The sequence below is a fragment of the Larus michahellis genome, chromosome 10 (genome assembly GCF_964199755.1).
Source record: "Larus michahellis chromosome 10, bLarMic1.1, whole genome shotgun sequence".
In the NCBI taxonomy this organism is placed as follows: Eukaryota; Metazoa; Chordata; class Aves; order Charadriiformes; family Laridae; genus Larus; species Larus michahellis.
The window spans coordinates 13,933,453-13,959,229 of NC_133905.1; the positions used below are offsets into that span (position 1 = coordinate 13,933,453).

The following is a 25,777-nucleotide window of genomic DNA, read 5'->3' on the forward strand; positions in this document are numbered from 1 at the left end:
TTGGGCATCTATCTGATATTTTGTGCTATTTATAGTAAAATATAGCAAAGGATAATATTTGTTAGTTTCTCTTGGAGTTCTAATCAATGACTTTTATAAAGGCTTCAGCAGCTCGCTGGCTTGGCATAAGTGGACATTAGGTAGTGGCTGGTATTTCACTGGCTCACAGCAATACAGTAAAACATAATTTCATGTTGAACAATAAAATAAATTGTTTTTTAATTCTAAAGTAATAGACCTCGGTCAGATGACTTTCTCTTAAAAAAGTACATGTCATCTCCCTTCCATTTGCCTTTTGACTTGCTCTCTTTATTGATTTTGCATCTGGTTTTTATCTCTATAATCATTTTATTGCCGTGCACTTCTTCAGAGCTTTTCCTCATGTCCTTTTTCTAACAGAAAAACAAGAGCCTCCTCAGGGGGGCAGCTCGCTATATTTCATCTCTGGAGATGCAATTATTTTGTGTTTATCCTCAGTGCCTCTCAGTGACAGGACGCAGGCAGGTCTCAGAGCAGGCATGCAGAGGGAACGGACTCCTGTAAACCCCCATGCATGGGTGACGGCGATGCTGCCGCTGCCGGCCCCTCGCACCCCTTCTCCCTGCTCCCCCAGGTACCACCCTGGCGGGTTTGGCAGGCCATTTTACTGTCTGTCATGGTGACACTGGTTTGCAAATAGTTTATAGAAAATGCTGTTTGTGCCAGAATCACAGAATTGTAGGGATTGGAAGGGACCTCTGGAGATCATCTGGCCACCTCACAGTAAAGAAGTTTTTCCTTGTGTTCGAATGGAATTTACCGTGTTCCAGTTTGTTCCCATTGCCCCTTGTCCTGTCACTGGGCACCACTGAGGCCCCATCCGCTTGACACCCGCTCTTTATGGACAGTGGGGTGGATAGAAAACTGGTTGAAAGACAGAGCTCAGAGGGTCGTGATTAGGGCCACAGAGTCTAGTTGGAGACCAGTGAAGAGTGGTGTTCCCCAGGGGTCAGTACTGGGTCCAGTCCTGTTCAATATATTCATCAATGACCTGGATGAGGGGATAGAGTGCACCCTCAGCAAGTTTGACGATGACACCAAGCTGGGTGGGGTGGCTGACGCACCGGAAGGCTGTGCTGCCATACAGAGAGACCTGGACAGGTTGGAGATCTGGGCAGAGAGAAACCTTATGAAGTTCAACAAGGGCAAGTGTAGGGTGCTGCACCTGGGAAGGAACAACCCCATGCACCAGTACAGGTTGGGTGCTGACCTGCTGGAGAGCAGCTCTGTGGAAAGAGATCTGGGAGTCCTGGTGGACAACAGGATGACCATGAGTCAGCAATGTGCCCTTGTGGCCAAGAAGGCCAATGGCATCCTGGGGTGCATCAAGAAGAGTGTGGCCAACAGGTCAAGGGAGGTCATCCTCCCCCTCTACTCTGCCTTGGTGAGGCCGCACCTGGAGTACTGTGTCCAGTTCTCTGCTCCCCAGTTCAAGAGGGACAGGGAACTGCTGGAAAGGGTGCAGCAGAGGGCTACAAAGATGATGAGGGGACTGGAACACCTCTCTTATGAGGAAAGGCTGAGGGATTTGGGTCTTTTCAGTCTGGAAAAAAGATGTCTGAGGGGTGACCTTATCAACACTTATAAATACTTAAAGGGTGGGTGTCAGGAGGATGGGGCCAGGCTCTTCTCAGTGGTGCCCGGGGGCAGGACAAGAGGTAACAGGCACAAACTTGAACATAGGAAGTTCCACCTAAACATGAGGAGGAACTTCTTTACCCTGCGGGTGGCAGAGCCCTGGCACAGGCTGCCCAGAGAGGTGGTGGAGTCTCCGTCTCTGGAGACATTCAAAACCCGCCTGGACATGTTCCTGTGTAACCTGCTCTAGGTGACCCTGCTCTGGCAGGGGGTTGGACTAGATGATCTCCAGAGGTCCCTTCCAACCCTATGATTCTATGATTCTATGATTCTTTAGATATTGATGAGCATTGATGAGATCCCCTCTCAGTCTTCCCTTCTCCAGGCTGAACAGCCCCAGGTCTCAGCCTTTCCCCGGTAGAGAGATGCTCCAGTCCCTTGATCATCTGTGTAGCCTCCACTGGACTCTCTCTGGTACTTTCCTGTCCTCCTGGAACTGGGGAGCCCAGAACTGGACACAGTACTCCACAGTACACCAGGTCAAAGTCCAATCTGAAGTGCTTGTTCACCATAACGCATAACGTTTGTGTTTGAAGTATCAGCTTTCTCTGTGTGAAGAACCAGAAGTCTCTATAAGCAAAGAAACCTGAAGTTTTACCCTTGGGATAGGCTGTGTTGTTTGGTAATTGCTGTTCTTTGATGTGCTTATATTGCATGAAGGACTGGTTCTGGGAGCAGTTTTCTCCTATTGTAAGAAAGACCTTAAAAAAGGAGCTTCTCTTCCCAAAGCTGCACTGGGTGGTGGTGGTTTAAATGGACCACTGGAGGTGAACTCTGTCTCTGGGGCAACCCCACCATGCTGCTGCTGAAACGGGAGCGAGGAATGTTTGCAAGGTTAACCTGTAGTGTTGTACCGGATAGAAAAAAGATTTTACTCAAAAATGTCATTTATCTGAGCAGTTTTTGAGGGCGCTAAATTGCAGCGTAAGAAGTCATAAAAATCAGGTTTTTGACAGCTATTACTGATATCTTTTCCCTGCTGCATTACTTAAAGTTCATAACATTTTTTAAAAATTAAAGGAATACATGCTGTCCATGGGCAGATTGTACAAACTGTACTCGCGCTTGCTCTTCTGATGTTTTACTGATTGAACTTTATTTAAGCCACCCATCAATTTAGCATTCAGCGGTGTTAATTTTAATGCCAGATTTGTGTGGGGTTTTGCGTTTGCATATCTGTGTGTGCATGGAGGGTCTGGTCCCTCTGCAGGGATGTCCTAGCAGAATAAATGGGGATAAATGGTGACTTTCAGAAGAAGAGCTGGGGAGTCTCTGTGAGTGCTGCGGGTCCCTGTGCCTGGGGGTGGTTGTGCAGAGCAGGACACTGTGCTGGTGGCTGGTGCATCCTGGCAGCTCCCCTGTTCCCCTTTGTCTTCTCCGTGCAGGGAATTGCAAAATTAAAAAAAATTGTGAAGGACAGCTCCTCAAATGGCCCTGAATTGGTGCATTTACACTGACTTCAGTGAGGTTATGGAAATATAAACCAGCTGAGGTTCCAGCTCGGTGTCCCAACAGCAGACTTCAAATGCCTTAAATCCATTTATATAACGTAACCAGCTGGAGATTACAGCATTGGATCCTGTTTACAGGATTAAACACTTTCTTGCTTTAGTAGCCGTGGGAAGAGCTAGGGAGGTTTTCCCGTCTGTGGCCAGGAGCCTGCTCAGATTCCTGACACTGTGCAGTGTGATGCCTGGCACGTCTCAAGAGGACATGCAGCATGCAAGGACTGCAAGAAGGGCTTTGATTTACCTCTTTGTATAACCTTAAGAGAGGTTATTCTCTTTTCCTAAATAAGTTGGTTCTCTTTAAACCCCGGATATCCAGGATGCCATCAGGCTTGTATTCAGGGCAGACAGAGACCGACGCAAGCTGGTGCTGACAATTTTGCACCAAAGCTATAACCTTATAAGCACGAGGTTTCCCTCCCTCACCATTATTTCAGTTACACAGTGATTTCTTACATTGAAATACTGTCTGGTTTTTGTAAGGCCAGTGCTGAACTTGCTAGAAATAGTAACAAAAATGCGTATTTGTAACAAGGCAGATGCTTAGAAGATGCCCGTGCCAGTAGTCTGTGATAGAAAGGACACAAAACCCACACTCACCTTATTCCCACGTTACTGAATATGAAGTATTTGCACATGGGGACATGTGTGAAGCATCATGTTGGGTTTGTAATACATACATGCTGTAGGGAGCTACAGGTATCCCAAGGAGAAGAGTTTGGACAGGGGTGTGAAAGGCTCCACCACCACCAAAGTACAGGTGTGGCGGTCCCTGCAGCCTTCCCAGGGCTTGAAAACAAACAAGTACAAACAAGTATTGTCCTTCGTAGCCATGGATGGGTGTATATCTTGGGAGAAACCGTACTCATCTCCTGTGTGCTCTTTTCTTATTCTTTCTTTACGTTGAAATTCAGTTAGAAAAATTGCAAATCTCAAGCTTTTTTTGCAGGAATGTGTTTACAGTTTAATTCAGCCTTTTTTTTTTTTATCAAATAGCCCTCATGTATTAAAAGATCTTTCTGAAGAGCAGCTGCTTTTTTCTGAAGTTTGTATGCTTTTAAAAGATTGAAAGGAATTGAATAAACAACTCTGTTGCCTTGATTTAGATGGACACTACCTTTATTCTTCAAGTTTTCTTAAAAACAGTCTTGCTACGTCAGAATTCTTTTTTGAAGACATTTAAACTGAGTGCTTCTAATGAAATCTAGACTATTTAAGATAAAAATAAAATAGTTCTGCAGAATCACAGGCAAATACAGAGGAAACGGAGAGAGAGAGAGCATTTTAGAAGTCGTCCAAGAGAGACAGGTACCTTGTTCTTCCTTGTTCAGTGATGGGCTGACCCATGGCTGTGTTAGCACGGTCTCTGCTTTTGTGTGCTCCTTTATGTTAAGCAGTTGCCAATTAAATAAAAGCTGGACACCTTGGCTATGTCTGACTAGCACCTTCAGATGACTGGCGCTGGGGAGAAGATACAACTCCAACAGGTGGAGATGCTGAAGCATCATGTCACCTGTGTCCTATGATGGTATTGTCCGAGGGATATGGAAATGTTCAACTATTGCCAAAGCCAAACAGACAAGGAGAATTGTGCGTATAGTGTATGGAGTTAACAAATAGCTGGTTACCCTCTGCTTTGTTCATGTTTTAAAAGTTTTCTGCCTGTGTGTTGGCAGTAAGTCATGCATGCTAGCTGAAGGCTGGTCTTCTCTTGAGAAAGCATTCCTGCTATTCCCATCATTACTCAGCAGCACAGCCTGCTCAGAGCATTAGCAAGGGCTTGTTCCGACAGCTCTCAGTACTGCTTCTCTTAATACTGTGCAGCTAAATGTCAAAGTCATCCCTGATGTATTCTCTTGTATACAGCCTTGTGTTTTCTTGCCATAATTGCAAAATGTGTGCCCATGACCCAGAACAAGCAGATTTACAGTGCCCTCTTGACAAACTGAACCACTGCACGTGCATTTTCTGGCCAGTGACGTAGTGCAAATTAGGTTCTGGGTCCTTTGCTCGAAGTGTGCCAGAGTGATTATCCCTCGATCGCTGCTACCCAGGAGCGCTGCTCACCAGGCGCTGGTAATTCGATCTGCTTATTCACAAATATTTGGGAAGGGAATCCATTGCCTAAACCTCTCTGTAAATAGCTGGATAAAAAATTGGCAGGAATCGGCTTTACTTCTGACAATGCCTAATGTACTTAAACCTGAAAACGAAAAATCAGGCTTCACCTTGAAGTGATGTGCCAGAGAGAGTTCCTTTCACCTTGAGGGTTTCTGCAGTGTTCGGCTCCTCAATCAGTTGAGAGCCTGTACACATTGCCAGAATTGTCTTTGTTTTTCAAGCCATAGATGATAGAGAGATTATAGGTTATTGCCCCAGGGACTTCTCTTTTCTAAGGTTCCAGGATTTTAAAGGCAAGAGGCTTTTTCAATACGAGTATTTCATGAGTTTTTCCTGTCTGCTGGTGGGGTGGGGAGGATAGCATTTGTTAGCCTGGCTTTTACACACCTTCCTTATTACATGAAAGATTAAAATCAATTGAAGTTCAGGGGAGGTATTGTGGAAAAGAAATATGTGGCTTTAAAATATGCACACAGACCTACTACTTCAGCTTTTTTTTTTTATATCTACATTATTTCCCTGTCATACTCAAGACAACTGAAAATCCTACAATAATTATATGTGTTCTTGGAAGACAGCAATTATATCAACACCTTAAATTTTACTAATAAATCAATAGTTAACTAGTACAAACCTTTGAATCATTTATAATACCTTATCCACAAATAGCTCTGTATGAGAACACCCAGTGTGGACGGATCTGCAGGAGGAGGCTGAAGAATAGTTGAAGGCGTGCATGGTGACGTGCTGTACTGGGGCTAGGTCAGAGGTGAAGGTCATGTCAAACCGACCAGGTGTAAATATAAAGGTTTCTAATAGTACAGGATGCTGGCAGCAGCTTTCTGAAAAAATTCCACAGATTCAGGTCTCTTATCAGAGAGATACCATTTTGAGCCTGAACCATCATTTTTGCCTGTCTTTGTTCGTTGTATCAAGGACTTGTTTTCAACAGGGATGGGAAAAAAATCAACATGGTCTCAATTTCTGTCTTCAAGTTACAGGTGCAGTCAGGATGTGTAGACCCTGGGGACAGTCCTTGTGGTTGGACTTTGCCTGTGCTTTCCTGGGAGGTTACAAACCACTCTGGAAGCCACCATTGCTGCTGGCGCGGGATTATGAGAACCTGAGGCCACAATTCCTCAGGCATGGGGTGTGGCTGCTACCCCTCTGCGGCTGTGACAGGCCACCTGCATGTCTGGTGATGGATGAGGATAATGGAGTGAGGCAAGACATCTCAAAGCTGCTGGTTCAGTGGTTAAGAGCAGTGCCATGGACGGAGCAGACCATGATGGAAGCAAGGTTCAGCAAGGCTCTGGTGGCATTCTGGTGGGTGAATTTCTGGTCACAGTGCCAATCCCTGAGAGTTGCACGTGCACAAGTACAACACAGGTAATTTAAGCTGTCTACAGCTCCTAGTTAAAATCCAGAGGAACAAACAGTTTACATTAGGTTTTTAGATAATGCGTGTTTAGTGTGCTTATTCCTAGTGACAGCATATGGTTGAACACACTCAGAATAGATGCGGTACGCAGCAGCTTTTGAGAACCCTGGTGAAAATGTGATATTATTCATCTCAAAACCAGAATGTATGTCTTTGTTACTTCAAGAGGAAAAATGCGTGGTTTTTTTTATTACTGCCCAATGGTAACAATAGATGCATTGTGCTAGGTAGGGACAATATTTTAATTTCCTGTCATAATCCTGTGTTTGTAGGGTTGGATATATAACTCTGCTGAATGATTTCCTCAGGGCTAGAGCTTAACTTATAAGATACCAGAACAAACCTGACTACTATTTATGTATTTAAAAGTATCTTTCAAAAATATCCCTTTGGTGGTTCTACTATTTCGGCACTGGAGATCAACAAATAACCTGATCATTAATGAACAGGAGGTTGGTTCTGTACTATCTGTTGTAACTGATCTTTTGGCAGAGGGCTTGGACATGCCCTTGATGTTCTTCTATTGTACTATTTATTATTATTATTACTGTTATTACTACTGTTGTTGTCTTATAATTATTCATAGCTCTATTGTGGGCTGATATCATCCTCAACAGAGCAGTGCAAGTTTATCTGTTTATTTTCCCGATGTCAGCTGTGATGACTCAGGGGGAAGGCAGCTTGGTGAAGAAACTTGTGATTTTTTGCAGTAATGGAGAAATGTGCTTTTGTTGTATGCTTAAGAGAACATCTGTGATCATAATCATGCTGTTGACTTCCTAAGAGAACACAAATTACGTTCTGTTAAATAAAAGTTTTTGTCGTAGGACAAGTCACTCATTACGCTGCATTGGGAATTGCCTCCTCCCGTCTGTCTAGACCCAGTAGATGAAGCAAAGGGAAAATGTGCTTGCTTTTGCATGTACGGATCAGGTAGCAACGCTTTATTTGAAAAATGCTAATTTGATGACATTTGCTATAATTAATTATGTGGCATTTAAATAACTGGCATTACGGTACCGCTGTGGCACAGACAGGCTGAACGAGAGGCTTCACAGTTGAAGTCCCTGAGCGGGAGCGTGACCCATGGGTGGCATTTGCATGTTGGCTTCTGCGTGCCGGCCGTGGCAGGACCTGGGCTGCCTCCTGACCTCCTCAGGCTTCCCTCAAAGCTCAGAGCACACTCACCAGGGGTGGAGGTCTTTAACCCTGCCTTTAATTCAAACTGCTCCAGATATGTGGGTCACTCATAAATAGAGTCATCAGACTGTTACAGTCTTCATTTCAAATTCTAGAGCTGCATTTACGAGAGTGAAGATTTATTTCTTGCTGTCTTCGGAGCCTCTGCATCTTTATGGCTGCGTTGCTGGCTCTGAGGAACATCTGACACTGCTTTTGAACTCGGGTGTCAGATGGTTGCGTGTCAGATGTCACCTGTCAAGCATGGATTTCCACTTTAACTGCAATTGTACTTGGTAACAGCAGCAATCTGGGAAAGAAAAGTATGTCAGAAAAGAGAGGTGGTAGTGGGGGGAAGCGTCTGGGTGTTGCAGGTCTGTAGCTCCAAAGCAAGCCCAGTCCTGCAGCCTGATGCTGCAAGGGGAAGGGACAGAGGTGGTGGCTCTCTTGCCCATCCAGCGTCTCAGCCCGGGAGCCCAGCCTGCGGGAGATGTCTCAGACAAGATCTCTGGGAGGGTGTTTTGCCCCCATGGCTCAGAGCATTACAGTGGATCTGCAGAAAGTACATCTTACGTGGTGGTGGGGTGGTGATGCTGAGGAGGGAAAGAGCCGTATCATTCATTTCAGCTTTGCTCCTGATGAAAATATCTGATTCTTCTTGCTTTGTTCTCTTTATTAGTCCTGACTGTTTTTCTCTCTTAAACACATGGGCCAGCCGTGGTGCAGTGGTAGACAGGAGCCATGAGCAGCCCAGAGGTGGAAGCAGGCTGGTGATGGTCTGCAAAGAGGCAGAGCAATGAGGCCCTTCCCTTAGATACAACACTTCATATGAGACTTTTAAATCTCCTTTTTTTTAAATACATGTTTTCTTTCTTTTGAATGGGAAGCGCCTTTAGCAGATCTTGTTCATTGAGAAGTCTACACAATTTGTAGTAGGACTATCTAGTATAAGAATTTCTTTCTTACAATTTCAAAGCCATTAGCACCATTTATGTGTGCAGTTGATGTTAATAGAAGTGATAGGCAAAAAAATAAAGAGCGAGCCAGCTAATTCAGTCTTTTCCTGCTCAGCAGGATGTAACACTGCTGAGTAACCTTGACGAGCAGGCTGTTGTGTTAATGAGCAATGCCCTTGAGCTGTCCTACCCATTTCACTTCCCAGTTTCCTGAAGAGTTGCTCTTCCCAAGGTGCAGTTCTGTCTTGAAGAAATACTGACTTGTAGCGCTGTATGAAAACACACCAGCATACACAGCAGAAACCAATTCCCTCGGCAGCAAACAAGGAAAGGATTTTTATCATTTATACTGGATATACTCCAAGAATTCTCTCTTCAGTTTAGTTATTATCTTTCCTTACAGTGTGGAATATTCAATTAAACCTTCTGTCAAATTGGCCATAAGGTTCAATGAAAATTAAAGCAGTTCTGTTTAGGTAACGATATCCGTCACTGGGCTTAATGTTTGGAGAGAATAGGAATTGTTTCACCTGTTAATGTGAATTACCCTCAGTTGACATTCTTCATGTTTGTCGTGGTTTAGCCTCAGATGGCAACAAAGAACCACGTGCCGCTCGCACGTGCCTTCCTAACACAGGAAGGATCATAAGAAAAGGCAAGACTCTTGGGTTGGGACAAAAGCAGTTTAACAGAACAGCAAAGGGAACAGGCAAACAACAACAACAACACGGACAGGGGAATATACAAACGCGATTACGGGACCGCCGCTCCCCGCCGCTCGCCGACCAGCCGGACCTGGACGCCCCAGCCCGCTTTTAAGCAGCAAGTTCCTGCCCCCTCCCCCGGCAGCTCAGGGTGGGCGTGGCTCACATGGCATGGAATACCAGGAAAAGTTAACCCTATCCCCACCGGAACCAGGACAATGTTTCAGTTCCTCAAAAGCCCAGAAAGACGAGGAGCATTTAGCATCCTACTGGATGCCTAGGCTCTCAAGTTTGGGGTACTGGAGGGAAGCAGAAAATATGATCTTCATTTGCAATGTATTTAAATTAATGTGACATTTTTCAATAGATTTTGTGATTCACTAGGAAAAAAATATATATATCTCAGCAGACGCTAGGATAGCAGAATGTTCTTCTAAATTATCTGTCACATTCTGTCCAACAGCATATGGGCATACTCCTCATGCTGTGTTTAAAAATGTTTCTTTTATCATGAAATACTGAAACTTCCTATGTCCCACATCTTACAGAAAGAAATACACTTGTCTCAAAGGAGGCAGAGCCAGAGCAGTAGTACATTTGTTTCATCTGACAGGAGGGGAAAAAATGCTGTTTGGTAACCAATCTTGTTTGCAACTTGTCTTAAGCTGAGGGCAGCTCAGTGTTCATTCTGGGTTAACTCATTTCAGGCTCAAGCAAAAGAAACGTAACTCAGAAAAATAAAATCTGTCACCGGGAGAGTGTCTCAACAGTGAGCTTGTCCGCGAAGGTTACTTACTGTATTTTCCCAGGACGGTAACAAACATGTAAGGAGTAGCACAGGTTACACGGTAGCTGCTGAAAATCATAAAGAGCAAAGTGAGCAAAAATAAATGAGCTTACATATGTGCACTGCTTTGTTGTTCTGTTTGATTAAATGACCAAAAGAGAGCCTAATAAATGCAATCTGATAAGAAAGGCAACGGAAAAGCCTGCTAAGCTCGGGGAAGAGTCTCCTTTTGGCATCAGTGGGCTTCTGTGGATCAAGCTGCTGGTAGTGTCCATCAGGAGTAAACTAAAAATGAGTTATTGTCGCTTCACGATTGCAAGTCCCCGAACGTTATTGCAATAGAAATGGGGTTACTGCTTTTATTTTTTAAAAAATAAAAGTGTCAAATCAACGTTTCAAAGTTATCTAGGTAGCGAAACTTTGCTTCCACAAAGCCAGACGCTGCAATGGAGCAAATGTGTTTGCCTGTGCTGTCACTAAACATCTGAGATCTGTTTCTACCCAGTAACATTGTCAGTTAGTCAAAAATGGACTATATATATGGTACAGATACTTTTAGTTTTCTGTCTGTAAGAATCTAGATGGCAGTTTGTTTTATTTATTAGTGAATATTTAGTGTTCTTTGAACCAAATGCTCCTCTTCTGTAAAGTACCGTGGCTCAACTATTGTCGCACCCTGCATTAGGGTCTGAGCTGCAGCAATTTCAATCACACCTTAGACTGTAGCAAAAGGACTCTACAGGCTGAAGATTAGTTTGGACTTGCTTATCTTGGTTGTACACAGACAGCAATAAGAGAAAGAAGAAAGGCACTCAAAATAATTTTATCTACCCAGCATTGCAAGGTTTTTCCTCCTCTTCTGTTCCCCTGAGATGCTGGCAGCAGCTTTCAGAGCTTCTCCCTGCCTTAAGCAGCGCTGTTCTCTTGCAAGCCAAGTACTAGTCGCATCAGGGCTTTTCTTCTTGCTGGCTAACAGGAAGGGCAAGCATTTTTTTGCTGTAAAAAAGCTGAATGTTAAACAGTGTCAGCACCAGATGTTGTAATATTTGGAGAGCGTTTTCATTTGATCTTTCATGAGCTTCTATTTTAGCTTAGGCAAATTAAGTTATTTAGTCTTTTCACCTGCTTGACTGTTTCTACCTTTGTAGTTCTCTACCTGTTGTCTGATGTGTTTTCTAAATTGTGCTTTGCTTACTAATTACATAAGCAGATTGTGATGTTTCTTACAAGTGTAGCTCCCCGTCAAACACCCCAGTGCGTCATGTGAGCCAGTTTGTTTATATACTTTGGAGACCAGTGTCTAGCCCTGGGATGCTACAACGTAATGGTCTGGGCCCCAATCCTGCAGCCAGGCGATGTCCTGGACACATGGGGACATGTTTGGACCCTTAGATTTGTTTGTGTGTCTGTTTCCTGACTCAAGTAGGGGAGCTATCTGCTTTTTAATGTAAGGTGTATTTTCTTGTGATGGGAGGCGGACCAAGAATCTGACCTTTAATGTGATGTGATACGACATAAATTGACACGCCATAATTGAAATAACAGCAAATGACAGCATAGTGTGACTTGAGTCCTTTGGTGGGGCGTGAGGCAGATGACACAGCCGATGCGACACATACCTGAGTCAGTACAGCTGGATTAACTGGGATGGTCTGGCTTGTGCCTGTCCCAGCACGATCAAGCTCCTTGCCTGTGGGAGCTGAAGCTTCTGTATTTTACAGTTAGAAAACTGGATAAATTAAAATGTATTTTAATTCTCTTGTTTTCAAACCCATTAATATAGTACTCAGGGCTATAATCTTTATGGGCCAGATTGTAATATTCTTTCTTACAGTGAAGGAGACTGTTTAAGGAGTGAAGTAACCCTGGGCCTCAGAAACAAGTCAGGATATCAGTAACCAAGCCCTCTATGCTTTATGGTTATTATTATCTTTTTCTGCCAGCAGCAGTAAGTTGCACACAGGTATAGTTTAAAGCTAGAGCTTATGTGAAATGTGTTTTGAATAATAGATGAGTCTCAGTCAGATATGGTTAACATATAATTAAAAATAAAGATAAATACAAGCGATATGACTGTATGCTTAGTGCATTCTCTTTTGTGGTGGTGCCTGAGGGAGGAGACACAGGGGAGAGGTTCCTCCATTATAATCTTCCTGGCAAAGTCTCTCTGAAATCCTGCTGTGGAGACGACAGAATTTTCTCCCTGGAGTAAAGAGCTATTGTTCTGTCCCTAATGAATCCAGCTGATTTCCCAGTGTTGGGGGATATGAGGGCTATTCACATCTTTTCTAGGGTGAATGATACTTGGCGTCTTGCTGCTATGATATTATTTTATATTTTAACAACAGGTATGTGGAGGTTCCATCAAGTATCTGTCACATTTTTCCTCTGTTTAATGCAGACGACAACACACTGCATGGGCCGGTTTTCCTTCAGGAGCCCAACAGCGTGATCTTCCCCTTGGATTCAGAGGAAAAGAAAGTGAAGCTGAGCTGCGAAGTAAAAGGAAATCCCAGACCAACCATTGGGTTTGTTGAATGTTTAACTATTCTTTAGCACCATCTCTGCACTACAGCAGTATCCCCCAAGAGGCTGCATGGATCGTGCAGAGTAACTCAGTGATGCCCCTGGAGTCTGCCACGATGCTGATAACAAAAACCCAGGCATCAGGAAAGCACCACGTATTGCAACACAATTGCAAAATTTGGACAACAGTTCAAAAAGGTTACAAAGAGATTGTAAATAATCTCAGCTCCCAGATTAACAATCCTTTTCCATAAATGTGGACAAAGCTCTTAATTGTTTGCAGCTTTAGTAACTGCTTTGGGAGCCTTAGACAAAAAAAAGCTGCTGCACTACCACAGTGATGGTGCTGCTGTAAACCATTTAGGCTGCTGTTTTTTTTCCTTTAGTGCATTTCTCATTTTGTTCACCAAAGTAAACGCCACTCTGAAACCAATTAGAGTCATCAGACTTCAGCCACTGTGCTGTCTTCTGACATGACCGACTGTTTAATGCAATAAGCTCTGTTGGTTCAGTGGTGCAAACATATTCAAATTGTTTCTCTACGTTCTGGTAAAGAGAGCAGCTATGGGCCTGTGGCTGCCTCCCATTATCCATCAAGGGATGGTGGGGGATGAGGGTTGCTCTAACTGGGGCAACCTGATGCTGGAATTTCTCAGTGCCCCAGTTTGTGACAACATCTGTGTTGAGTGAATTTTCTTAAATTTAAAAACAGACAGCCAGCAAGTTGGGAGAGGAAAAGAAACCTCGGTGGACTTCAGTGGTTTAAAGATCCTGTTTCTGGGACTTCCCTTTGCAAAATGATTAATTCCAAAGAGCAGCAGCACTAGTAACTACAGAAGCATTAATCATAACAGAGACTGAAATATATGTCAAGGATATTGCCCTTTCAGTTAACACTGGAATATTTCAATACTGTGGAGGAAATTTGCATTTTCATGCTTTCTTTTTTTTTTCATAAGGAGTCAAAGATGTTTTAAATCGTTCTTTATTTACTACATGTTGTATTTTCAAATACCCAGGAGTATTCATTAATATTAGCAGAATTTAACTTCGGCATTTTGTGCTATAGGTGGAAGTTAAATGGAACCAGTATTGACATTGGTATGGATTACCGCTACAGCGTGGTGGAAGGCAACCTGTTGATCAATAATCCCAATAAAACCCAAGATACTGGAACATACCAGTGTGTAGCAACAAACCCGTTTGGAACAATTGTCAGCAGAGAAGCAAAGCTTCAGTTTGCTTGTAAGTAACAACACGGGCTCCGTTCCTGCAGCATGCCAGAAAAACTGCGAGCAATGCCTGCTTTAATAGCCATTTCTAATGCTGTTCATGGAGTACAGGAAACTCCTGGATTTAGAGGGAAAATGTGAATGAGGAATAGATGCCTTGGTTTATGAGTATTTAGGTAAAATTAGAAATAGTATGCAGGGTAAAATGTCTTATTTCTTGAGAAAAAGGCCACCTAGGAAAGTATCTGGCAAGTGGGATCTCACCATTGATTTTTCCTTTCCTTGGAGAATTAAAGCTTCAAAATATTTGAAGCAGCATACTATTTTCAAGGGATAAATTAACAATGATAGTTTTCACAAGTCATAAATTTTAGTACTGAAGCTTTCAGGTATGGCTGATATTTTGTAACTCTGTGTAAAAGGGAAAACAGGCTACTTTGTATTTATTTTGGGTTAAATTCAGAGTTGCAGCTTCTTGCTGAAAGCTAAGGATAATAAAAAGGCATAGATCTTGATGTGAATTAGCGTTATATGAAATTACAAGAAGACGTTTCGAGGTACAGGGTAAAGCCTGTAAGAGCAGGCAAATGATAACACAGGACCACGAGTCATCTTTTTTCTCATGTAGTTGTGAAGGTGAAGGCAGAGAATAGATACACGTGCTTATTCATCCGTTATTTCTCTGATTTCCCTGTGCCGTTGTCCTGGGAGGCGTGTGTGTAGCAGTTCAGTAATTACAGCAGGACCTACTATGAAGTATTCTTGCCATGCACATGCAGGAGTTCAGGGCAATCTGTTCCCAGCCATGAAGCTATCAGTAATGGTGAGCTGGACTTCCAGTAGAGTTTCATGAAAGACGCTTTTGACTGAGAAGCTGATGTGCTCCAGCTGCAAAAATGAAAAGGTAAAAATGCCAACAGACACCAGGTTCACATGATATAGAGAAGTGATTTGTAATAAGAAGTATTACTGCGAGTAAAGGCAAGTCTCTGTCTCCTCACATAGTTTACAATATATTATCTGTTTGCTTATGACCTGCTTGTGCTTTTCCGTGACTGAAGGTGCGTTTTCACTCTGGATGGGTAATGAACAGCTTCCTCAAGACCGGTCTCATCACTCCAGATTTCAGTATGTCAGGGTGATTGATTCATAAATACTGCATTGCTCTGCCTCTCTGGAGACCACATGTTTCACAGCAGGCTCTGTCTTGTGAATCGCGGCTTTCTGCTACCTCTGGGGAGCATTGTTCAGAGCAAAGCACCTCAGTACCCCCTTGGCGGGGCTCATACTGTTTGCTGAAGTCAGTCCTTTATGGACAGGCTGGGTACCAGGTTGCAGCCCTTTAGATGCTGGTCCCAGGCTTCACAGGGACGAGGCGGGAGGATGCTGATGCTGGCAAGTGCATTTGCCACTCACGACTTAAGTGGAAATACATGAACTTCCCTGCTAGTTTAAACTGTTATGCACTAAATAACCAGGAGCTTGCAAACGCAGAGAGTTCTGCATGAAAACTGAGGAACAGTCAACCTTTTAACATTTTATCTTTGCTTCAGATACAGTGTGTTTATTAAATTCTCATTAATGTATTTATCTTGATGAATGATACATCTGGGAAAAATCTTTCAAGTTTTCTAGTTGACCAAATTCAGATCTGGTTTGACTGATTCTTAGTTAAGATGATTGAATTCAAAACCAGAGCTTGTTCTTTTCCAGTTAAAATGATGATGGGGAACTTGAATAAATGTATTATTTTTTATTCCTAAAATTTATTTTAGATTGCTAAAACAGTGTAATCAGATTACAAACATTTGGATTAAGTAAAAAAAAAGCATTTATCAAGGTAAGCTCTGTTCTTTCACAAAACAGTAAGTTATTTTGCCCTGTATAATCAAAGGGTTTGCAACCAGAATTAGCTGAATTATGAAATACATAGAGTGGTTTAAGTTTATTACAAAAGCTCTGCCTCCAAGAACAGATAAAAATGGGCATATGTGTTAGTAATTAATGTTTTTCAGCCTGGATGTCCTAGATGTGTGGATGCAGTCACACTGCTTAATGTAACTACTTCCCTACGTGTGGTTTTATTCTGAAGGGGTTCATTTTGAATGGCCTTTTGTAGGTTCTGCATGGAGTATCCTAAAACCCTGTATGGGGAGGACCCTTTCTAGCCACTGGAGAGCTCTCTTAAGCCTCTTTGCCCTCAGTTGCCATCTCAGGATTTTTCCCTTTTATCAGGTTATTTTCCTTGATTTTCCACCCTTGTCTGGCCCCTAGACAGCACATGCAGTCTTTGACCCAGCTCCAGCACTTCAGTTTGGTCTCTTACATCCCACAACGTTACACGTTATGATTTAAGAGTGGAAAACCATCTGGTCAGAGGCTCAGGACTGTGCTGCTCAACCTGTCTGTAGCTTTCCCCTTCGCCTGAGCAATCCCATATTTTCCAGCCTGATCAGCACGTTGTGTGGTTTTTGTGTTACCTCATTTTTATTTCTGAGGAAAGTTATTGCTGAGTCTTTTGAGACTGATGTCTGGGGGTTTTGAGCTTGATTTTCTTGTCTTAAGGGTTAAATTCTGAATCCTGGGGCATCATTAATATATGTTCGTTCGTTCTTCAAGGGCTGTGTTATTCTTCTCTGGCGTTTTCACTGAAGATTAAACTGCGATCTAGCTATTCAACCTCTGTGGAGGTCAGGGAGGGTCAGCAATTTAATCCTTGAAATATGTATTTAGGTTACAAACTCATTACGATAAAAGTGCTAATATTTTCCCCCAATACTTGCTTTGTGATATGTCATTTACATTTCAAATTTGTTCTTTATCTCTCTCTCTCTTTTTTTTTTTTTTTTGCAATGCTAGTTGTCTCTGAAATGAACATATTTTTGGGAAGTAAGGAATCTGCTGTGCCACAATAACAGAATATGGATTAATGATACCCTAAACCCTGTGCTTATGGCAATACGGCAATATAGTCTCTCACAAAATAAAAAAAAGCTTTAAACTCTTGAGTATGGATTGTAGTAATGGCTTTTCCAAAATGATATACGAAAACATAGCTGAACTAGATTAAATTATGTGCTTTTTATTTTAGGGGATGGGGCTTAGCTCAACAATTTATTCACTGTACTGTAGTTTCTGTTGGGAAATAACACTGAAATCAATAAGAAGTTATGCCTGGAAAGTGGCGCAGCTCTGATGCTGCAGTTTAAAGATGTTCTCACCCATTCAGACGTATGATTAAAGCTGTTTACTGTGGCCCGGATCCTGCTTCCATTTAAGTCGAAGATAAAACTTGTATTGATTTTTAGTGGCACCAGAGTTGGACCATACCCCTCAGAAAGCGATGAATTTGCAAGTTCTTCTGCCTGCTCAGCTCCCGTTCTCTGTGGCATGACTGGGAGGTGCTGAGCAGCGCCTGGCTGTGGGCAGGGGAGCGGTACCGCTCACTGCAGAGCTGTACACCGGGGACACGGTGCGCTTTTCGTCAGCGTCCTGGCCAAATTATTCCTACTGACTGTGAAATAATTTACAAAATGGCACATCAGTGCACACAGGTGCTGATAGTTGCAATTATACCCGTATTTCCATAGACATAAAATTGCAAAGTTGAGTCCTGGGAAAAGCTTCAAGAGCTTGTCTGTCCCCAGTGCAAGGCAGCATCGATGCCATTCCTTAGAGAAGCTCGCCAGCCGGTTCTGCACAACATTTGCAGACCCTTCTCAGGACTACGTGTTAAGATTTAGTTTCACTTATTTTGGTGGCCTTTGCTAGCATTGATCTTACTTGCTAGCAGCTACTACTGATTGTCTGGACTACGCTTGTACTCCACACCCTGTGCGGGTAATGACCCAAAGGCTTTCATATCTATTTCTCCTACCCTCTATTGAGTATCAAGTGTGATAGATGTCCAAAGGATGGTGCTTTTGGGCAGCTGAGGCACGATGGCTTCCCACCAGAAATGTCTTTGCAGACAGTCTGTCTCCATGTGTGAGTGACCATGGAGGGTGCCAGCTTTCATGTGTCTTGGGGCTCGTCTGCTGTCTCTGGGTTTGCTCTTGCTTAACCAGAGGCTGGTAATGAAGAAAAGGGTCAGCATGTCAAACCTGTTCAAAATGAGCAACGCTGGTGGAGATGTGTTCAGGAATAAAAAGACTAGGTAGGGTTTCCCCTTCTGTTCATAATTCTTTACTAGGTGATGTCCAGATCTGTGCTTTTTCAGTCCCATTGGTAGGGTGGGATGAGCGAGACAGGACTTTCCCCAGCAAAGAGAATGGCACTTCTTATCTTACCTTTCAGCTGATTTATGAGCACCTATAGGATAACATCTCTAATTAGAGATTAGCTTTGATATTTATTTTACCTTGCTGGAGCCACAGTTTGTTTTTTACCACCAAAGCTTTGGAGCCAGTCATTTTTGCACAGCTCCAGGAGCAGTGTGGAGGGTCGATCTGGACAGCCCTGTGACCCCATCCCGGCGTCTTCAGCCCGTGTCTGCTCCATCGCCACCTCCCCTGTGGCAGCTAATGCATCCCCGGGACAGGGCCACGGCTTTGCTCCGCTCTCCTGCCGGACAACCCCTGTCTTCTCCTGTGGAGCCATCCCCAATGCTGGTAGATGAAACATCCTTTCCCTGCTGTGATAACTAGACTCAATTTGGCCCTAAACTCCTCAGCAGGATGTGCAGTTTAACCTGAAAATACACAAAGGCAGTGCTACCTGCAGTAATGCTCATTTAAAAATGAGCCCTGCGGAGAGTGGGTGAGTAGCCATGCAGTAGTTGTTGCCTTTCTCATCAGTGCTGATGGTTGTCACATGCCGTTGATTTTGAAATGAGTGTCCGAAGGGGAAAATCAAGTTCGAATCAGTGCAGTTTTTCAGTCATGCCATTGTTTTGCCCCCCGTCGTTATAAAAACTGCCTAAAAGTGATGTCTGTGAAACATGACCTGTTAGAGAAATGGGATCTGCTTTTCAGGGGTTTTTAGCATTTTGCACGTTGTCCCACCCCCAGACTGGGAGGGCAGTTGACGTCCTTCCTCCTGCTCTACCCAGAGGTGCTTCTCTGAAATCGGTGCCTTTCTGACCCATACCAATTTTCTATGAAGGAGTTCCCTTCGACTCTGTAATTTAACAGGTCCATGCCAATGCTATGGATATTTTCTGCAGTTGGCAAAAATGATAACTGAGATGTCCAGGGGCCAAGGCACCAATTTTTAGAACAGAAGTGAGACCCTAGGAGAGAGGGGCTTACAGGAAAGCTGCGGAGGGTCTCTTGATCAGGGAGTGTAGTGATGAGGGGGAACCGTTTTAAACTGGAAGAGGGGAGATTTAGATTAGGTATTAGGAAGAAGTTCTTTCCTGTGAGGGTGGTGATCCCCTGGCCCAGGTTGCCCAGAGAAGCTGTGGGTGCCCCATCCCTGCAGGGGTTCAAGGCCAGGTTGGACGGGGCTTGGAGCAACCTGGTCTGGTGGGAGGTGTCCCTGCCCAGGGCAGGGGGGTGGGACTGGGTCATCTTTAAGGTCCCTTCCAACTCCAACCAGTCTATGATTCTGTGGTGGGGGGGTTGAAGGGGAGGTGTCCTCAGAGGATGCTGGAACAGCAGCAAAGCGTGGTGGTGCTGCCCTGGGGAGCCCTGGGCTGCCGGCAGGTGAGATGAGATGGAAGGGAAAAGGTCTCCTCCTCCTGCAGATGGCCCTGGTCGAGTGAAATGTCTGATTTTTTTGTGTGGAATGTAGCCTGAACTGTTTTACTGTGTTTGAAGATTAAACGGTGCCTGGAGGTAGGCTTCCCTCCACCGCTAACTGGGACAGCAGCCTCAGACTTACCTTTTGTACATTTTCCATTGGATTGTTCATTTGTAGAAACTCTTACTTTCTTCTTCGTTACCATGAACATATTCCTAACTGCAGGGAATCACAGTATTGTTTCTGAAAACTCTTTCTCCCCACACTTTATGAAAGGAATTTGTTTTACAGAAGTGTTTCTGCAAAAATAATTGTTACGCATGAATTAGCAGCTAGGACTCAGCGCTGTGCAGTGCAAATGGTAACAGAAAATACAGTAATAATGTGGTTGTAATGAGAATACTTTGGGGCTTTGACCTACCATCCCAAAATAATTTCACTGCAATGGTAGAAAAAGAAAATTACTCCCAACATTATACCGAGCAGGATTTTTTTCGATATTCCCATTGCTGGAATGATTCCTGTTATATCTTGTACCCGAGCAAATCCCATAATTTTTGCTATTAGTTGCTAAGAAACAAATTATAATTGCTGCTCACATTCTTTACTGTTGTACCCTCTTATTGCCCTGAAGTGCATTCATTTTCTTTTTGGAGATTAAATTATCAATGAAGTAATTCTTTCAAGAACAATTAATAATGAAAACATTTTCAGAAAACCGCCAAAGTATCTGCCTTGCCTCGCCTAAACAAACAAGCGCAACAACAATCGCATTGATTGATCAATGAAGCCATGCACTGCCGCTCGCCTGAATAAGGCATTCGGCACGCAAATTAAATCAGTTCCGCAGTGATTACTAACGTCTGAGAGTTGAGAAAAGATGATGTGTTCTTAAACCTCCTGGAAATTAAGGGGAACAGAGGGTTTGGGTTGTTTTTATCCGGAGTGGGACTGCAGCTGGGATGGCGGGTGTGCGTGGCACTCCTCGTCCCTCAGCAGCCTGCTGGTTGCCTGTACTTGGCCTCTTCATGAAGTTTATTTTTTCAAGGTTTTTCTGCTTGTGAAGGGCAGAAACCCAGTTCGGCATGTTTTCGTGGCTCCTTCCTTTTCCCAGTTCACGCAGCAGCAGGACATGTGTTCCTCTGCTCCAAGGCTGGTTTTCACCCAGATATTGAAATACTGCACTTGGCTATTTCTTGTTCAGGTACGCTTTCTGCTTCTTCAGAGCCTGGGCTTCAAATCTGCAGCTTTTCCCATAGGTTAATTTAGTTTTTCCTGGCATTTTCATCAGCGTGCTGCCTCCCATGCGCACGGTCACTATTCAGAGTTAACACTCCCAGTTAACAACTGGAGTATGCTTACACCCAGGGCCCATGAATCTGCCCTAAATCATTTAATTTTCTTAAGTTTTTCTTAAATCTTCAGGAAGTGGTTTTCTTAACGTGGCTTGCATTCCTGTGTGCACCCCAAAATCTCTTTTGCTGTCTCATTTTTTCCCTTTGAAGCCTTTCGGAGCCTCTGGTTTCGTTGTGGTGCCTGGGAGTGGCTGTGTGGCAGCAAGGAATGGCACCTGGCTGCAGAGGCTCTGCCTCCTCTGGCTGACTTCAGTTTCCAGGGAGACCGAAAAAACCCACTGTAACATTTCCCAGTTATACAGCACACAATTTAAATTCTGGGTCCAATAAATAAATCCATTTTGGTTACAGATTTTCTGGTGAGAGACATCTGCTAAACTTTTCATTCTTCCTAAAGGAACAGTTATTTTGTAGCTCCCGAAACTTTGCAAATAAAGCATTATTTTGGAGCTTGCATGTGCACTTCCGTCCGCTGCCAGAGGCCCCGTCCCCCCAGCCTTCCCCAGTCCCACTGAAGTGACTGGGACGTGGATCCCTGTTTTCCTCCGCGCACCGTGATGCACATGAAGCTGATGGGTCATAGCTCGTAAGAGCAGGGCACGGGCTGTTTGTGGTGTCCCTCTTTCTGCAAAGTTATAATATTAAAATTGTCTAGGCCATCAGATAAGATCTGGGGCTAATTATGAGAAATTTGGCTCAAGAGAGTGGTTTCCTGTATGCATATAGAGTCTGTGATTACCCCTACGGTGTCCTTTAAAGGAAGAACACCATTTATATCAGGAAAAGGTCTTACCCAAAATGAGACACTCCTAGTGCTTGGGCCCCCAGGACCGGGTTTGATGTGGTGCAGGGTGTGCTCTTAACAAGGGAACAAGCATGTTTATTTGACTTTTTCTACATGCACACATTTCCCCATGTTTCTCTCCTTGGCTGAAATCTTAACTCAGCTGCGCGAAGTGCGGTCGTCGGTGTTAGAGACCCAGCTCCCAACCTCGGCACCTTGGCCACGCAGTCTCCGATGGGCAGAAAACTAGGCTAAGCCTCATGTAAGCTGCTCTTTTTTCCTTTTTTTTTTTGATGAATAGGACCAACAGGGAGTATGTAGCAGAGGATAGATCTGTAACCTACTTTACTTTCATCTTTGATAGAAGGACCCTTAACTTAAAACAGAAACGTAGGATTTATACCTGCTTTGTTTCCACCCAAGGGTTATAAATAAGATGAATACATTATTACTTAAAGCAGTGGCAGAGCATTTGTAAATAATCAGCGCACCTTCTCTCAAAGCTGGTAATCTTATAAGCCTGCAGTGTTACTTTGGAAGTGTCTTTTGGTTTATATCATGCAGAAATAGTGCTGCTGAGAGCAGGGAACGTTGCACAGGGAGGTGTCAGGGGCCGTGGCTGGGAGCTGCTGTGCCAGGCAGGAGAGTTGCCACCAACCCCGAGCATCCCTGAAAATCACAGGTTGGTCACAGCGCCCCAGTTGCTCTTGTGGCTTAGAAATTTAGGGAACAGCAAGGCACAGGCTTGACAGTTTTTTCCTGTCTCTCTCATATTTATTGATTTTGCCTTTAATATGTAAAATAACATATATTCAAAATATTATTTTTTTAAATCTAGCGGCTGAATCTTTTAAGAACTAAATGCAGATGTAGATGTTTGTTTAATATGTTTGCATTATAATGAATGCTTAGATTTGATCCCAGCATGCCAAGGTTCAACAATGTGAGCTTGCCTTGAAAAAAGCTCATCTGTTATGTGAAACTCTTACTAGTCTTGAGAAAATTATCCTTGTGCTAAATCATGTCAGGGTGCTGTGGAAAACCCCTGACTGAACCTGAAAGGAAATAAAAAGAGAGTTTTCTCGTTTTCTCTGATGTTCTGAATGAAGCAGTAAGTATTCAGGTTCTGAGCCCAGGTTTTTGGGATAATTTCACTTTGAAATGGAGCGGGTCTCTGCATTTGAAGATCTTCTCACCTTAGGCTTTATCAGTAACTTTGACATCTCAGCTGTTAACTTAATACCACCTGTCTTTTCTTTTTATATGCTCAATGCCTAGGTCGTAAAGAAAACGGTGTGAAGCTCCTACGGTAAGCTAAGGAGAGAGCAAGACTTTGTCTTTCCCTCCTTTCCCTGTGTCTTTGTGCAGGAGCTTATACCATGCTATTTATCAGCAACATTTCCTGTTCTCTGTTTTACTCCTGAAGCCTTTCCGGCTGACCTGTATTACCAGCAAGGCAGTTCCCATTCATGGCCTGTTTGGCTGCTTACCACTAGATTATTAGGGAATCAGTGCACATCATCTGACATTTATCCCACTCTTTGAAGGCTAAAAATGAGAATGAAAATAGGAGTATGTTGTGAATATTAGTGTGTCCTTAGTATTAATCCTCTGACTGTGACTGTATTTACGGAATATTTTTCTGAGCATTTTTTCTTAAAGCTGAGGATAGGAACAGTTGAACAGCTATGTAGATGGTATTACAGTTTCATTTTCATCACTTCAGAATAGAGCCCACCTACCTTTATTGAGTACAGCCTTACCTCTGCAAATCGCTGATGTCCAGTTGGCTTCCTCTGATGACAGCTAGAAGGGTGCATATCTAAGAGAGGAAAATAAACTGTAAATTTAAATTATTATTTTGACAATGAATGAAATAGCCTGGAAATGTAGATGCCAATATAATGTAGTATTGTTGAGAGTGTGGTGACCCTTCAGGGAACTCGGTTATTCAACAAGATTGAACCATGCTTTCTTGAAAAGACAAAATGAGATATGAACAACTGAAAACTCATAAATTTAAAAGAAATCTTTCCCTCTTGACTTACAGATAATTATTAAGATTTAATAAGGACACTTCCTTTGAATGTTAATATTTTGAAATTCTGATTAAGAATTCCAGAGACCTTGACAGCGATATGGTCATAAGCAGCCAGGGTAGAACTATGCTGTGTCCCCACGCAGTGGTCCTCGCTCGTGATTTCACACACGCATCCATGGTTGCCGTGCTTTCATCATGCAGGAATGAATTTGGGGCATCATTTCTGTAACAATTAATCTCCACCTGCTCACTCTCTCCATTACAGACATTAGAGGTATGTCAGGTCTGTGAACCTTTGCTGTCCAGGTGATACCAAACCACATAAACATCTGTGGTTGCAACTAAGGCTTCTTTTGATTTATGTTCTTTCCCATTACAAATCTTTCCAAACGTCTTGCAAAAACTCATCCTAGAGTGGCACAAATGTCTGAAGAGCTGTAAGCATATGTTTTTGTCGCACACTGTAATCATTTTAGATCCAGTAGATAGAGAATAGGACAAGAAATCAGGAGGTCTATGTTATTTTCTCTGTTACTAGGATGCTTCTTGTAACACCTCCTCTTTTGGCTCAAAATCCCATGGTCTGAAAAATGAAATAATACTATTTACCCAGTTTGAAGAAATAATTATTATCCTTAGGTTGATCCTTACTGATTCTATATCAGTGCGAATCAGTGATGTCTTTAAATGTATGTAAAAAAACAGTTATGGGACGCCCTGGTCAAGCACAGACTATACCAACAGGCCAGAGGGGGACTCTGTAAGAAAATTTCTGTTCCTGTTGAGGGGATGTAAGACCAGTGCAGAACAATTTTATCCTAGTGTCTGCTTTTTCGTTGTTTTGTTTTTTCTTCTCTAATTTCTTCTGGAGAGCAAAATCAGGGAGTCAGCGTTGGCATGCAAAAGACAGCGGCGCTTTAAATATGTTTGTCAAAGGTTGTCCCATGTTAGTTTTCCTGTCTGCAACAAACGTGACTGCCATTTCATAATTCATTAGGAACGAGAGATGAACAGAATGAAAATATATCCCCTTTCTAAGAGATGCTGCCTGGCATGATAATGTACGTTTCCATAGGCAAGCTGAACCGCTAGATACCCTCGGAGGACCAGCATCTCTGTGGGGTCTTTTTTGTTTGTGTTTCTGTCAAGCAAAGAGAAATTTTTCTTTGAAACTTCCAGCTCAACAAGCTTGTGTCACATTACTTTATATTATTTGGTGGTCTGTATTTGCACCCATTTAGCTGCACAAAGTAAGAAGGTGCAGCAGAGCATGCTCCAGTGGGGTACACGCGAGGCATCTGCAATGTTAATGCTCAGCTATGAAGAGAGAGAGGACTGTGCGCATCTCATGCTGCCAGTAAAAATACTGCTTTCTGCTATTGCAGAATTGTGTGTGCTGGAAGAGGGTGTGTGAATAACGCATTATTTGCTAGGAAAACATAAAAAAAAAATCTGGGAGTGAAATAACTCTGTTTGAGTCAACCCAAGGGGAAATGTCTGCCCAGACTTTCCAGATTAAAGTAATAAAATAAAATTTTCTGAGTCCTCAGCATTTTGTCTCAAGCAGAAGAGTTGCTTCAGAAAGGACGTTTGAAATATTTCCTCTAGAAAGAAAATAAACAGGTACCTTTTATGAAATGGAACATAAAGTTGAGGAGGACTTTTTTTTTTCTTTTTTTGATAGTATCATAGTAAAAAGTGATTTGATTTGGGAAGAGAACAGTGGGTGCCTTGCAGATATTGCTAAGAGCTCCTGTTTCCTAGTAAGATGAGTGGCACGAAGG

At 43.1% G+C, this 25,777-nt stretch overlaps 1 protein-coding gene across 5 annotated transcripts in view; it reads left to right on the forward strand.

Moving 5' to 3' along the window:
• The window catches only part of LOC141749207 (contactin-4), a 347,767-nt gene that overhangs the window by 202,178 nt on the left and 119,812 nt on the right, over positions 1–25,777 (forward strand). For all 5 annotated transcript variants that reach the window (XM_074602291.1, XM_074602290.1, XM_074602293.1 and 2 more), the window contains 2 exons: positions 12,775–12,901; positions 13,969–14,144. In XM_074602291.1, coding sequence (XP_074458392.1) covers positions 12,775–12,901; positions 13,969–14,144 — 303 coding nt within the window. The remainder of the gene's footprint in view (positions 1–12,774; positions 12,902–13,968; positions 14,145–25,777) is intronic.